We start from the raw sequence: 16,734 nt of genomic DNA on the forward strand, positions 1-16,734 counted from the left end.
AGCCTCAGTTTCTCCTAGGGCAGTTCTGAGAGTCACCTATCCATGTTGTTTTTCCAGCCCACTCTGAAACTTGTAAGTTGATGTGGTCTCTGTCCAGGATGTCTTGTCCATTGGCTATGCTGTATTCCAGAGGGTTGACATCTGAACCCTCTAGGGAAGAAATGTCTCTGAATAAACAATTGTGCAAAAACTTTTCATTGGTAATTCTCACATATTCTTTCATAAACTTATAGGAATAACTTTCTAGCTCACTACCTATATTTGTAATTGTTATAATTACTATATTGTTCATGGTCCTTCACATCATTGAAATTATCATGCCATTTCCCATATTATATGAAACATATACTACCATGATTCCAATTAACTGCTATTAATTTAACAACATCCCACATGGGAAATCGCGAGGATCAGGTTTGTTCATACTCCATTCAACCAGCTCTTTCTAAGTGCCCACTGAATACCTCTCTTAGCTTAGTAAATCTTCTAATTAACAAGGAGTTACCTTCCTTTTTGAGGTTGCTCTGTGTTTAGTCCCCCATGTAGAATGACAAGTGACCACACCATAAATTGTGGCGATACATCCTTAGCAGCTTCAGTTAGACTTCAGGAAGCAGATCCAAACACCACTGCAAGGTAATTATTTTTAAAAAGGTGTTTCTAATGAAGGTAATCCCGAGAAAGCATCTTCCCTGGGTGATTACACGGCAGTCCTGCACCAGTGCATCTGCAGGCAGAGTTCTTATAAAGTACGTTATCACGTCCCCAGTGATTGTGACAGATAACCACTTTGGCCCAGCCCCTGGATTCCTGGCAAAGTCGGACTCTTGTGGCAAAAATGATTGAAGAGATGATGGAAACAGAACATCACCCCGAATAATCATCTGCCCACACATATTTATTTGCATTCTTGCAAAGGCCCAGAGCTAGTTAGTGTGCCTCCGTAAACTGAAATGGTCTGCAGGTGTTCTGGGTCATGTGTTTACGGTGTTGACTAATACCGTTAGCAAGAGCTCACCACCTGTGTATGCTAGGAATCTCTGGTTTGTGCTTTCTGAATCCAAAATTGGAATAGTCTCAGTGAGAACCAAGACCGTGGCTCATGCCATCTTCAGGACACATTTTTAATCCAAATATGTGATTATATGCTTGTTACTTTAATGATCATTACCACATTTGCTGCTGCATTAGACACCCAGGTGTATCTTATTCCATTCCAATTTTATAAGGGAATGGGGGTGGAATTGAAATACATGTAATACATGGAAGTGATTTTGAGGATTTTATTTATTTATTTTTTAAATTTTTTTCTTTTCAGCGTAACAGTATTCATTATTTTTTCACCACACCCAGTGCTCCATGCAATCGGTGCCCTCCCTAATACCTACCACCTGGTTCCCCCAACCTCTCCCCCCCACCGCCCCTTCAAAACCCTCAGATTGTTTTTCAGAGTCCATAGTCTCTCATGGTTCACCTCCCCTTCCAATTTCCCTCAACTCCCTTCTCCTCTCCATCTCCCCTTGTCCTCCATGTTATTTGTTATGCTCCACAAATAAGTGAAACCATATGATAATTGACTCTCTCTGCTTGACTTATTTCACTCAGCATAATCTCTTCCAGTCCCGTCCACGTTGCTACAAAAGTTAGGTATTCATCCTTTCTGATGGAGGCATAATACTCCATAGTGTATATGGACCATATCTTCCTTATCCATTCATCCGTTGAAGGGCATCTTGGTTCTTTCCACAGTTTGGCGACCGTGGCCATTGCTGCTATGAACATTAGGGTACAGATGACCCTTCTTTTCACTACATCTGTATCTTTGGGGTAAATACCCAGTAGTGCAATTGCAGGGTCATAGGGAAGCTCTATTTTTAATTTCTTGACGAATCTCCACACTGTTCTCCAAAGTGACTGCACCAACTTGCATTCCAACCAACAGTGTAAGAGGGTTCCCCTTTCTCCACATCCTCTCCAACACATGTTGTTTCCTGTCTTGCTAATTTTGGCCATTCTAAATGGTGTAAGGTGGTATCTCAATGTGGTTTTAATTCAAATCTCCCTGATGGCTAGTGATGATGAACATTTTTTCATGTGTCTGATAGCCATTTGTATGTCTTCATTGGAGAAGTGTCTGCTCATATCTTCTGCCCATTTTTTTTTTATATGATTGTCTGTTGTGTGTGTGTTGAGTTTGAGGAGTTCTTTATAGATCCTGGATATCAACCTTTTGTCTTACTGTCATTTGCAAATATCTTCTCCCATTCCATGGGTTGCCTCTTCGTTTTGTTGACTGTTTCCTTTGCTGTGCAGAAGCTTTTGATCTTGATGAAGTCCCAAAAGTTCATTTTTGCTTTTGTTTCCTTTGCCTTTGGAGACATATCTTGAAAGAAGTTGCTGTGGCTGATATCGAAGAGGTTACTGCCTATGTTCTCCTCTAGGATTCTGATGGATTCCTGTCTCACGTTGAGGTCTTTTATCCATTTTGAGTTTATCTCTGTGTATGGTGTAAGAGAATGGTCGAGTTTCATTCTTCTACATATAGCTGTCCAGTTTTCCCAGCACCATTTATTGAAGAGACTGTCTTTTTTCCACTGTATATTTTTTCCTGTTTTGTCGAAGATTATTTGACCGTAGAGTTGAGGGTCCATATCTGGGCTCTCTACTTTGTTCCACTGGTCTATGTGTCTGTTTTTATGCCAGTACCATGCTGTCTTGGTGATCACATGCCCACTTTCACCACTCTTGTTCAACATAGTATTAGAAGTTCTAGCAACAGCAATCAGAAAACAAAGAGAAATAAAAGGTATCCAAATTGGCAATGAAGAAGTCAAACTCTCTCTCTTCGCAGATGACATGATTCTTTATATGGAAAACCCAAAAGACTCCACCCCCCAAACTACTAGAACTCATACAGCAATTCAGTAATGTGGCAGGATACAAAGTCAATGTACAGAAATCAGTGGCTTTCTTATACACTAACAATGAAAATACAGAAAGGGATATTAGAGAATCAATTCTATTTACTATAGCACCAAGAACCATAAGATACCTGGGAATAAACCTAACCAAAGAGGTAAAGGGTCTGTACTCGAGGAACTACAGAACACTCATGAAAGAAATTGAAGAAGACACAAAAAGATGGAAGACCATTCCATGCTCTTGGATCGGAAGAATAAACATTGTTAAAATGTCTCTACTGCCTAGAGCAGTCTATACTTTTAATGCCATTCTGATCAAAACTCCACCGGTATTTTTCAAAGAGCTGGAGCAAATAATCCTAAAATTTGTATGGAATCAGAAAAGACCCTGAATCGCTGAGGAAATGTTGAAGAACAAAAACAAAACTGGGGGCATCACGTTACTTGAGGTTGTTTTATAATGAGAAAGGTTTTTGTTTTATACAGAAATGCAGGAAGATTTGAGATGTTCTAGATATGTAGTAATAGTCTACAAAAAACACATAAAGTCATATTGCAAAAAAGAAACCTAATGGTAGCAGTGTACACAGATACGCAGCAGGCAGCAAAACACAACACAGACGGTGGTAACATCATACAAACACCGGTACTATTAGCAAATGTTGCTAACTAGAGAGCAAACCCCACAACAATAAATCTGAATAAATGGAAATATAATACAAAGCAAAATTATCAGTAAAAATTGGTACAATGCGGGGGCGCCTGGGTGGCTCAGTGGGTTAAAGCCTCTGCCTTCGGCTCAGGTCGTGATCCCAGGGTCCTGGGATAGAGCCCCACATCAGGCTCTCTGCTCAGCGGGGAGCCTGCTTCCCTTCTTCTCTCTGCCTGCCTCTCTGCCTACCTGTGATCTGTCTGTCAAATTAATTAATTAATTAATTAATCTTTAAAAAAATTCGTACAATGCAAACAGCAAAATACATTTGAGTAAACTATACAAGTACTCATAAAAGATGAGCACTAAAATTTCAAAGGTGTACAAAATGTGAAGTAAAATAAGTCTTGAAGGGTTTCCAGCATTATGCTTGTACATCTCATAAAAGCAGCAAGGAAAGAAGAGAAATAAGAATTCTTATGTAAACTGGTATTTCAGTGTATAGTCAGGTTGTAATAGCAAGCAAGGAAAATGCAAACACACATAATCATATGGTTTGAATCTTTATCCTTAAAACGTCAGAAACCACCAATTCCAAAGCCTGAAAACTCAGTGACTCTGCTGAAACTGAGATTTTTAAACATTATAGGCCTTTACTACTTTTAGGACATACCTTGCTTTTTATGTAGGTGTATTTTTCTGCGTCTTTTGAAATAATGATTTCAGAAATTATCACTGTGTTCAAAAGACTCCTCTGAAGATGCATTTTCTGTTACTTTACTACATATGTAAAGCGAAGCTTAAACCTAATGCTATACCATGGGAATGTGTAATCAGTTGTCCTAAACATGATAGGGGAAGAACTCGGACATCCTCCGATTGTCTCCATGGCCTACTCTTGCCATGTTAATTTCTACTGGTGAGTTTCACCACCAGAGGTGGCATCACCATCACTATCCTTCTGAACTTGAGTTCTAGTTACACCTTACCCAGTTCTATACACTTTTTGTAAGGTGGGTACACTAAAAACAGCAATTTTGGTATACATTTTCTGGAGGGAATAAGTAAGTATCTGGCCTTTTCCCCGTTTATAAAACCACCAACAAACTTAAGTACAGAATACTGGTTACGTGAATAGGGTTTAAGATATTTGCTTAACATTTAACATCAAGAAAGCTATTTTATGGGTGGAGGATAAGTAAATATGTAATTGAACTGAAGACTAGCAGTAGAAGTTTAGGCAAGGAGGATCACTGACCCAAGAATGGTGGGCTGCAAGAGTTGTTTATTTAGATGATGGGAAAGTGAGTGAAGGCTTTATCACTGGGGAAGAAATGGAGGAAATCAAAGGATGTTTTGTTGTATGGCATGGAGGACCGAATTGGATTTTTAAAATAATGATGAATGTGCTTTTACTTGTAGAAATAGATGATGAATTCATCAAAAACTTGAAAATACTCATTCCTTGGCTACTTAGTCCTGAGAGCCTAGATATTAAAGAGATCAATGGGAACAAAATCACCTGCCGAGGTCTGGTGGAGTACTTCAAGGTATCACTCTCATTTCTAGAGCATTGTTTTAGAATGCAATTCCTACTTGAAACAAATTTTAGACTCTGTAATATGGGGGCAAAGTTATGAGGAATATATAAGAATAAAAAAATCATTAGACTCCCAAGAGGAGTCTAATGAAATTAAAATTTTAAAGAAAACTTTATCTTGAGAGAAATATATTTTGGAGTATGAATATATCTAGGCATTGGAAAAGTCTATTTTTTGTTGCTGGGGGAGAAGGTGTTGCTCAAGATCCATAACATATAGTAGTCTTCAGTTATGAGCTATATAGAATTTTACTTTCATTCTGAAGATGTTCTCCAAGGGGCTATACTTTGCCTTCCTATTGGAGAAAATTCTTCCACAATTTCTCTCTCTGCATTAAGGACTGATTTGAAGTGGAATTATTTTAAATTTGCATTTACTTGTTTATTTTAGGTAGCACTGAATACTGGTTTTTTTTTTTTTTTTAAACTGGCTTTTTTAAACCAGCCACATATAGTGGGGGAATTTCAGCTACCAAACTAATTTGTAGATTGATGCCCCAAGGACCAAAATACCAACTTTTAAAATTCACAATTTTGTAATTTAAAATACTGTCACATACCTCCTGTGTGATTATTTATCTTCTTCACTCTTCACAATAAATGACATGTTATTTATCTACTAAAGTTTGAATTCTTACTGTGCCTAACATTATGGAGGAGCTTAGAATTTAGTGGGAGATTAAGGACTCTTACAGAAATCTCTTCCATAAATCTTAAGACTTCAGCAGGTACAAATGGCTATGAGTGACTGCAAAAGAAAGGTTACTCCTAGCAGAGGGATGTGAGAAAGTTTTAGAGGAGGTGGCAATGAATTAAGCCTTTAAAGAAAGGTAAGGTTGGCAAGAATTGTTGTGTGGAAAGGGCACTTCAGGAAAAAGGAACAACTAAGAAAGGGGAGGTGGATTTAAAATGAGAAAGATAATAGTTTCCCAAACTGGCAAGACCTTAGACCTTAGAAAACAATTAAGCAGAATTGGAAAAATATTGAATGGAATTCCTTGAACATGAGTCTCTTTTTTTTCCCTTTTTTTTTTTTTAAGGCCTATATAAAGATCTATCAAGGTGAAGAATTGCCACATCCCAAATCCATGTTACAGGTACTTACTAATCAGGAGGCATAACATTTTAAAATATACTTGTCACTAAAGCTAAGCTTTCTTTAGCTTTATGCTCTGCTAGACTAGAGATACGCTCCAATCTGGCCATCAAAAATTAGCAAATAAAAATATTGGAATATTTATTGGGAGATTATTTTTTCTGTTAACTACTGTTTGTGTGTTCAGCTAAACACTTTTGTATATACATAGAGGAGCTTCACTTGTGCTGACACTTTTTAACACAGCTTTCATTTTCTTTGTACAAAACTGGTTTAAAAAACAGACTCACACTGTGGCTTAGGTTCATACATGTACCGAGTAGAAAAGCAGGTCCAGGTTTTAAAACCAGTGGTCTCTACAAATAAACATTTAAGAAAGGAGAATCTAGCTTTTTCCTTACTTATTAAAAAATTTCTTTAAGTTCTTAATAGTTCATTTTTTTTATCAGTGATACATTGTACTATCAGTATCAGTCCTTAAACTTAAGACATGTCTATGTATTAGTACACACAAATGTACTGTGAATTATTTCCCATGTGTTTAGGTTTATAGACCCCCCCCCCCCAATTTGGTGAGAGGCTTAAAAATATTTAAGAGGAAAAAAATCTTCCAAATGAAAATTCATTTTTATAACTATGGACTACCATTTTATGTATTTCAAAATTTTAATTTTATAAATTTTTTAAAATGTAGTGGAAATACTTCAGTACTTCAAATTATTTCATGACCTTGTGTTCTTGTACATTTCTTACACATGATACTCAGAAATGAGAATTGCCTGTGAAGGTTTAATAAATATGAATTCCATTTTACATTATACTTTGTACTTTGTTCAAAGGCCACAGCAGAAGCTAACAATTTAGCCGCCGTGGCAACTGCCAAGGATACATACAACAAAAAGATGGAAGAGGTAAGAATTAAATAATATTTTAAATTGTGTTTTAAGTAAAATCGGTATTTCTTCCATGAGCTCATTCTTTTTTTTTTTCCTTCCAAATTACGCTGCAAATGCAAAGAAGTGGCTTTGACTTACTCTTTCTCAGCTTATGTATATCACATTTCTATTTATTGCATAAAGTATTTTTTAGGAAAGGAACACTATGTATGCACAATTTAAAACATATTTTAAGTGTGTTCCCTCTATATTACTTTTTTTTTTTTTGGCCACATCTTCCCACTATTTATAAGCTCTAGTGACTAAAATAACATGTGCTACCCTCTTGCTACACCTCCCTTCATGCAACAATTTCAGTATTTCTGTCTTAACTCTGAAAACCCATTAGGTTGCCTGGGTGGCACAATTGCTTAAGCATCTGACTCTTGGTTTTGACTCAGGTCATGATCTCAGGGTTGTGAGATGGAGCCCCAAGTTGGGCTCTGTGCTGGGCATGGAGCCTGCTTAAGATTCTCTCTCCTCCTCCTCCCTCTGGCCCTCTCCCCACCTCCCCCACCTCCCCAACCCCCGCAGAACACACTCTCTCTCAAAAACAGAAAACAAAACCAAGAAACCCATTAGGAAAAAAAGAAATTAGACTTCAAGGGCTAATACTTCTACATACTGCTTTTCCTCTTTTTAATGTTCTGAATTAGGATGCATCTAATAATTATTGTACAAATCTACTAATATGATAGGGTTTTCTCCTGAAAGTGTTATATATTATAAATTACATCCAAAACTGGTGGTCTTAAGAGTCAAGGGTAATACAGTTTATGGAATGGTGTTCACAACATAAGTAAAGGGTAACTAGAATGAGAGTATGCTTTATGTAAGTTAAATCTCAAATAACCAAAGTGAAAGGTATGGGTATCTGACATTTCCCTTGTAACTTTGGAAAAAACTGAAAACCTAGTCCAAGAACATTGAATATGCTTTCATTTAGTCTCTTGAAGAATATATTGTGAAAGGGCTCCATTCAAACACAATCAGTGAAACTGCCAACGAACATGTTTTTCCTAATTTTATTTTTTTGGAGTTTTATAGCACTGCTATTAAATTAAACCTCATTGGCCAAAAATACTTTAGTATAGTTACAATAAATTTCCCAGAGGATCTTGTATATAAGTAATTTGATTTGGGGTTCATTCTGTGAATGCACTCAGTTTGCAGTTCACTTTGAATCATGCCTTTTCATCTTGAGGAACTTGGATTAAGTCTTGGATATTCTTTCCCAGGTCAAAAAGAAAATAAAAATTAAGAATGGCTTTATATAAGTCATCTATAAAATACTGGTTCCACTTACGGTCATGCCTGATATGGACTGTGCAAAGATGTGGGCTGACAAAACATATATGTAAACTCCTTCTGATTATTGTGTTCGAACAAATTCAACTAGCTAAGTGGAAGATTGTGGTACAGTTGCTAATTTTATTCTGCATGGCATTAACGGCACTTCTCTCTATCTGATACAGATCTGTGGTGGTGACAAACCATTTCTGGCACCTAATGACCTACAGGCCAAACATTTGGAGCTTAAGGAAGAATCTGTGAAGCTTTTTCGAGGGGTGAAGAAGATGGGTGGGGAGGAATTTAGCCGGCGTTACCTTCAACAGTTGGAGAGTGAAATAGATGAACTTTACATCCAGTATATCAAGCACAATGATAGCAAAAATATCTTCCACGCAGCTCGTACCCCAGCCACACTGTTTGTTGTCATCTTTATCACGTACGTGATTGCTGGTGTGACTGGATTCATTGGTTTGGACATAATAGCTAGCCTATGCAATATGATAATGGGACTGACTCTGATCACCTTGTGCACCTGGGCATACATCCGCTACTCTGGAGAATACCGAGAGCTGGGGGCTGTAATAGACCAGGTGGCTGCAGCCTTGTGGGACCAGGTAAGAATACTTTTATCCTCTTCAACTGATTGCAGCACACTGTGTACTAAACACAATGTTAGATGTCAGAACTGAACAGGTGAACCTGACTTGGGCCCGTCTTCAAGAGCTTTAGAAGCTGTCAAGATGGCCAGATACAAACGACTAACTATAATACGATATGTGAAGTCCTACATAACCGATTTCCAGTTAACATTTCAGTGTTTTCAAATATATGTGGATTAGACAGTTTTGCTTTCTACTTTTATTTATCCTAAAAGTTAAAGCTGTTAAAGAGAAGTGTGAGAAAGCACAGCTGAGTTTTTACTGAGTGGAGTACGACTTGTTTATGTGTTAAATTACTTTGTACTTACAACCGATCATTTGATTCATGTTGGTTTTGGAAGGGGATGTATGTGAACCACTAGCATTAAGTGGTTGTATCACTAGCTCTTTTAGTATAAACTCCTAAAAAGCAAGATCTGATTATTTCAGATTGTCTCTATTTGAAGTAGGCGTTTATACCGGCCATAGCACGAGTCCAGGTCAACCTCTGGATCAGCTGCTCATGGGCTAGTTGTCTTTTGTGTTTCGGTTAACCACAGCCTATAGTCAGGGTCACTGCGGTCCGTTGTTCAAATAATTGATGGATAGGGAAGACAATTATAAACACACCTAGAACGATAATGAACTCACTGTCATTCTGGAAGTGTCTTCAGTTACATCATGAAAATTTAGGGGCATTTTAGTGAAGCTAAAATTGAGATTCTTCATAAACTTTTGGAGGTAAGACTTTTCAACTTATATTGTGCAGGTGGCAAGTAATAGCTACAATTCCCCAAGCATTTATACCTATGTATACTCTTTAGAATGGAATTTTAACTAATGAATTTACCATATGTCTTTGAAGAATCTAGTTAAGATAAACTAATGGTAGCACTGTGGGTAAAGCATGAATTAAAAACTGGATCCTCTGAGCCACTGTCTCAAATAGCTCCTCAACCTTAGAAGACTAAAGAAGGGCTATTTGAGGTAAATCCCAAAGCCTTCCTAGAATATGATGCTGAACCCTCTGAGGAATATAGAATTGGGTTCTTTGAAAGATTCAGATACAATATGTAATCTGAACTGAAAAAATGTGTAGGAGTATTTGTTCTTAAATACTCAGAAATACTGTAAACAAAGTTGAATTATCATAATGCTATTAATGACACAGGATATATACTTTTCTTTTTTCCCTTTTAAACTGCCTTTGCCACAGGGAAGTACAAATGAGGTGAGTTAATTTTTTTTAATTGAGAGCTAGAAACATTATTATTTTATAAACCAACTAGCCATTAATGGATTAGAAAATCTTTGGTGATGTAATGAGTACTGGGTGTTATATACAACTGATGAATCACTGACCTCTACCTCTGAAACTAGTAATACACTATTATGTTAATTAATTGAACTTAAATTAAAAAAAAAAAAACAAACTTTGGGCACAGTTGCTCCTTTGTTCTTCTAAGATTCACAGTTTTAGCTGTGAATTTTTAATATGGTTTTAAAATATTTTATTTATTCCCAACATCTTATGTGATATAATCTGCATATGAAACATAAGAGTTGATTATCAAGAATATCCTGTTTTATAAAAGTTTTATTTCTTGAATGTGTAGAAAATTCCAAAATTCTTTTTTTTTTTTTTTTTAAGATTTTATTTATTTATCAGAGAGAGAGAGAGAGAGCGAGCACAGGCAGACAGAACGGCAGGCAGAGGCAGAGGGAGAAGCAGGCTCCCTGCTGAGCAAGGAGCCTGATGTGGGACTCGATCCCAGGACGCTGGGATCATGACCTGAGCTGAAGGCAGCTGCTTAACCAACTGAGCCACCCAGGCGTCCCAAAAATTCCAAAATTCTTAAGCTCCAACATTGTGCATTTTGCTCTACTACATAGTGAGATAAAAATAGCGTTATGAATCTTGAGAAAACCTAATTCATAGAGAGTCTCAAAGTGGAGCTACAAACCTTTAGATGTTTTTAACTCAGGCTTTTGAATGACAGTTACATTTACCAACGTTAAGCAGGTTCCAGGCCAGTATGAAGTGTGACTTTCTGAGCATTCCTCAGAACGACCTGTAAATTGGTGTTCATTTCTCCTACTGGACATGGGCAAAACGAGGAAAGAATCCTTTGTTACATAAGAAAACTGACCTCTGTAGAGTTACTCTGGTCATCTTCAGGAAGCAAAACTGATCTCGAACAGCTACTGAGATAGCACACCCTTCTTTCCTCAGTTTCTGCTGTTACATACAACTGGAGTATGTCCTCTAATCCATACTAGTGATACATTTAATACAAGTCAATAGAGAAATATTTTATGTAAAATTCAGTAAAACAAATTCATTAAAGAAGTAAAAATAATCTAAGTTGAATGTTAGGAGTATGATACAGCTAGGGCAATACCATGTTACATCAATGTGTATTCACAGAACTGATGATGGTATGTATTATTCAGACTTAAGAAAACAGCTATCAAGACTTCAAAAAGATAAAAATCAATGGAATTTCCTGGGCATTGGTTACTATTTAAAGGATATCAACCTTTTAAAAATATTCAGACTCTTTACAGACTCCAGAATTACCTCAGAAAAGCTGGTTTTAACTGAGTGTTCAATATATGAAAGCCAGAAGAGACAATCTTGAGGGGGAAAAGGACCAAAATATTTATGGACACTTTTGTAAAGTAATATATAAAAATTCCTATGACTCAAACACTGTCAACACAAAGAACAATCACAGCTTTATGAGAAAAGGCTTTCTGAGATACTTCTGAAAAACATTTTGTTAAGATACGAATCAAGTAATGGAAACAAGGGAAGAGAATGTTTAAATGAATGATCCCAGTGTGGCAAGAGGAGGGGCAACGTATGTACTTACTGGCATCAGGAAATAATGGGGGGGAAAAAGGGTCCCATTCTGAAAAACTTGTAAGGAAGCCCAGATAGCAAGTGGTCTGTGTAATAAGGTAGCTATTGGCAGTCAGAAGTTAAATTCCTCCAAAACTGGTATCAAGATATGAGTTCTCACACATCCCTAGGGCACAGTGTTTGGGAAGCCCTGCTCCAAAAGGTGTGCAAAGTCAAAGGAAATGTAGTCTGAGAATAAACTATTTGCCACAAAGATCAATCCATACACACATTGAGGAAGCGAAAATAGTTTTGAGTTCTAAGATTCTTAGCTATTAATTTATATCTTAAATAGGCTAATGATATAAAAATTCCACGTTTAGCATGCTAATTATATAGTGCCATAAACTATTTACATTCAAAGGAAAAATTTTACGTCTGTGTTTATAATCTTGATTCTTGTATCTCTAGGCTTTATACAAGCTTTACAGTGCAGCAGCAACCCACAGACATCTGTATCATCAAGCTTTTCCTGCGCCGAAGTCAGAATCTACTGAGCAATCAGAAAAGAAGAAAATGTAATCCAAATTTTTAGAAGTACAGGTGCATGACCAATTGTCAGTTAAATATTCAGTTTTAAGTCTCCATGCAAACATTCAAAGTGCTTCTATCAGGACAGAGTAAAATACCAAGCTCCTCTGAAAACTTCAAAATGGTTTAGTTCTTTTACTTCGGTGTTTAATAAGCAGATGTATGTATGCATGGTTGTATCATTTTTGTTAACATGTATGGTTTCTTAATTTTGTCTTCAAATATGCTGTTTTAATTTAAAGTGTTTGTCTATGATGACAGTACATGTGTTCTGCTTGAATTTACTAAATTCTACTACTGGGTTATAATTAAACCATGTAGTAATATTACTCCATGTTTGGGTATGCTCATTTAATTTCTACAGGAGAATTTTTAAATTATTTCACATAGTCATCCATTTAAGCACAGCGTAATGACTCAACAGGCTTGATTCAATCTCTATCATCTTATATATACCACAAGCTTTTATTTTTAAAGACGTTTGGGAGCTTTTCAGTTGCTTTATCAAAAACTAAATACTGCTTCTTTTATATTATGATTTAATATAGAATATAAACTTCTTGATCAAAAATACACAAAAAAATCACTTTGTATATGTACTTGAGTTTCACTGCATTGTATATTTTTTCATTTGGTACACAAAGAAATGTATTCTTCATAGGTTTATTCTTTTAACATGTGAACTATTATTAAAGTTTACTCTGGTTCCTAATATTAAAAACAAATGCTTACTGAATTTGGAAGTGTTTGGGAGGTACTGATATGGAATGATAAAGGTTTATCTCTCTTTTTAAAATTAAAAATGCATTTTCTTCAGTGTTGACACCATTACAAATCTGTTTCCACTTCAAGAAACAGCATACGCTAATCCCTTTTTTGGTACCTTTCAGTTCTTTTAAACCAGCCATTCTATAATCTGGGAGCTCTAAAATAGTAATTTCTAACTTCCTTAGGAATAGCTTAGCCAGGTTTAAATTAAACAGTAATACAAAGGTAATAAGTAACAGGAAAGAATGATTAAGATAGAAGAGTATGTGAGAGTTCATAAGACATATAAGCTTACATCCTAGAAAGTTTGATTACATGCTCTGAAAAATAACTTTTCCAACTGATAAAATTCTACCAGCTTATTTTCATTTTTCAATATCCTTTCATTATACACTGCATCCTTTGCTTTTGGACCTTATGAATGGAAAAACCAGATATTTAGAACACTATGTAAAAAACATGGATTCAAACATGACGCATTTAGTTTCCACAAAAATATATTTAATAAGCTTGTTATATAAAATCAAACATTTAACATTTTCAACATTTTATGAATTCAAACTCACTGATAACTAACTGGGAGTGCTCTGTACTTTCAAAGATTACCTAAACTAAAAATATATTTACATATTTACAATACATGTAAATGTAACTGAAGAGCTACTTCAAATAGTGTTGAAATTCACAGAATTCTACAGGCTAAAAGTGCCATAAATTTTTCTGTCATCAATTGTACTGCACTAATTATGAACAATGTCTTAACTATTAAAAGAAAAAAAAGTGGGAGGGAAATGGTAGGTTTTAAAGTTCTGTGACAAATCCTTAGAAGATAAAAAATACGTAAAATCAATTTAATGACCAAGATTTCTTAATGAATCCCTGATTGTCATTTTTGGCAGCTCAACCCCATCTGCTGGGATGGCAGTGTGCCGTACGTTGTTGGGAACCCTCCACTGTCTCATTAGAGCCATGCTACTAAATGCTGTTAAGAGCCCCGGTCAAAAGTAAGGAAATGACAGCAACTTTTGAGTGCTGTACACAGCTTTCCCATATAAGCTAAGACTTTAGTGCCTGTATTTGTTCCTAAAAAATTAAGGGCCTTTTATCCTTTCATACCAAAATATGTGTTCTCGTTTTAAAGGGGTTCTTTGTTTTGGAAGGGAACCCTATACGTTATATACTTACATTGATCACAATTAAGGTCCCAAATCCCATTTTGTATTTTGAATTGCACAATGGTAACATTTAAACCACCTGATTCCAGGTACTATTCCACATGAAAGCAATACACATCTTTTTTTTTTTTTTTTTAAAAACTGCATAGGTTCTCCATTTTTTAAAGATACTGCTACTGTACAAGTTTACCAAGTGATGATTTCCTATTTAATAGCTGGTTATAATGAGACATTTCTTGCTGCATTTTTCTCCACTGAGAATATTCAAAGCAGTTTCTAATATATAGCATTTAGAAGTGTTTGGTGTGTTGGCTCTTAAAATGATAATTTTTTTGCTCAATAAAATTTTAATAACAAAATACATGTAAAATTAGAATTTTATAATTTCCAAAAAGCTGCCTTTATTAACCAAAGTATTTGTTTGCAGTTTTTTATCTGAGAAAATATTTTAAAGCCCTTACAAAACTTAAATTTTATTTTTAAAAAATTAACTTAAAAATTCTTGCCATGTTGTTGGGCATACCACTGCTGTCTCTGCTTGCGGTTTTCCAATTCTGTGAGAAGAGCCTGTCTGTAGGCTTCATACATTTTAACAATCTGTTCCAGTTCTTTCATGAAAAGCAACTTTAGCATTCCCTGGTATGTATCCAGGTCAGCCAGCTGGAAGAGTTCCCACTTCAGAATGTGGTCATATCTGTTTTAAAACATAATCATGCATATGTTCACAACACATACATAAATATGTATTTACAGCAACAAACTGATCTATTTTTATAAAGATCAATTTTATTATATCTAAACAAACCATAAAGCTTTAATTAAAAATAACTGAGTTGTTAACTTACTTAAATATACTACTTTTTTAGGGAGAGAACTGCTGATACTACTTCATTCAATTGAAAAAATAATTTCTATATCAATTATTGTAATATTAACATTAGACAACAATGAACACAGATTTCAAACCACTGTGGTTCTATAATTTTAAAAGAATACATATTCTATGCTTATTCATAAGTTCACCTAAAGTTTAACTGTCAGAAAGTTAAGAATACTTTAGACCTTATTATCCCCAAACACAATACACAAAAATGGGCAAAGTCACTTGTGTTATTAGCGTTGACAAAACTTTCTGAGGAATGCTGTTCACTACTGCAGACAAGGAACTAAATAAAAGAGGAATGAACAGGAATCATCATTCATGGGCTCTTTTCCTGAGGTTGAATATACACTATTACAACAAAATCAAGCAGAAAGGGAAGAATAAGTTCTTTTCAAAATGAGAGTCAGTAGACTGTAGAAGTATGTGGAGAAGGACGCACGCTCACTTGTATTTACATACATCTCAGAAGGCTTTTTAGTCCTCCTTCAATGGTAAGATGATCCCATACTGACAGGGAAGTATGCAACAAAAAGGAGTAATTTACACTCTGAACTGAAAGGCCTGAAGACATAACTCTGATCTAATTTTTCCATCTTACAGATCACAAAACTAAATCTAAAGAGGCCATATATTTTTTGCAAAACTGTTCAGTGACCAAAAAATGAAAAGGCAGAGTTATGGACCAAATTACTTCAGCGTAATAGTTTTGAATGCTGAGATTAGATAAAGAACTTGAATGACAGCAGGTCATATACCTGTATGATATTGAAACTGCCCTTCTGAAATATTACAGATGTAATCAGGAGCTTTAAGGTCCCAAATCCCATTCTAGTAAATTTATTTTTAAGAGTCATTTATAGTATTTCCTACCCATGATCCTTTGTTTGGTAATTCATTTAACATCTTATTCCAAAAGGATCCTCTAATATATTTTATAAAATTTTTTTTAAAAAGGGAAAGAGTAAACAAACAATGAACAGCCAGATTGTGCCTGGCACATTGACTTCTATTTCTGTACAACTTGGGTACATGTAACCAGAATACCAGGAGCACAATATGCAGGACCACAAGATAAATATATCTTGTTGGATACCAAATTTACCCCCTTAATTACTCAAGTGCCACAACCTATTAATAGGTATATTTGGTAGAAAGCTTTATATTCTCTTTAGTGAGAAACTCCAACATAAATTAGAGATGCCATAAGAAGTACTCAATGAGGGGCGCCTGGGTGGCTCAGTGGGTTAAAGCCTCTGCCTTCGGCTCAGGTCATGGTCCCAGGGTCCTGGGATCGAGCCCCACATCGGGCTCTCTGCTCGGCGGAGAGCCTGCTTCCT

At 35.8% G+C, this 16,734-nt stretch overlaps 2 protein-coding genes across 3 annotated transcripts in view; one reads left to right on the plus strand and one right to left on the minus strand.

The window, feature by feature from the left end:
- Positions 1 to 13,307, plus strand: part of ATL1 (atlastin GTPase 1) — a 67,176-nt gene extending 53,869 nt beyond the window's left edge. Inside the window, exons 9-14 of one of the 2 annotated variants that reach the window (XM_032344185.1) lie at positions 4,996 to 5,123; positions 6,214 to 6,270; positions 7,109 to 7,180; positions 8,680 to 9,111; positions 10,352 to 10,366; positions 12,452 to 13,307. In XM_032344185.1, the coding sequence (XP_032200076.1) occupies positions 4,996 to 5,123; positions 6,214 to 6,270; positions 7,109 to 7,180; positions 8,680 to 9,111; positions 10,352 to 10,366; positions 12,452 to 12,562 (815 nt within the window). In that variant the 3' untranslated portion in view covers positions 12,563 to 13,307. The remainder of the gene's footprint in view (positions 1 to 4,995; positions 5,124 to 6,213; positions 6,271 to 7,108; positions 7,181 to 8,679; positions 9,112 to 10,351; positions 10,367 to 12,451) is intronic. The other variant, XM_032344186.1, reaches the window with a different exon arrangement.
- Positions 13,308 to 13,818: 511 nt separating this feature from the next.
- SAV1 (salvador family WW domain containing protein 1) overlaps positions 13,819 to 16,734 on the minus strand; it is a 31,421-nt gene continuing 28,505 nt past the window's right edge. Inside the window, exon 5 of the mRNA XM_032344189.1 lies at positions 13,819 to 15,208. Within this exon, the coding sequence (XP_032200080.1) occupies positions 15,007 to 15,208 (202 nt within the window). The 3' untranslated portion in view covers positions 13,819 to 15,006. The remainder of the gene's footprint in view (positions 15,209 to 16,734) is intronic.

The sequence above is a fragment of the Mustela erminea genome, chromosome 5, assembly GCF_009829155.1.
Source record: "Mustela erminea isolate mMusErm1 chromosome 5, mMusErm1.Pri, whole genome shotgun sequence".
Taxonomy (NCBI): domain Eukaryota; kingdom Metazoa; phylum Chordata; class Mammalia; order Carnivora; family Mustelidae; genus Mustela; species Mustela erminea.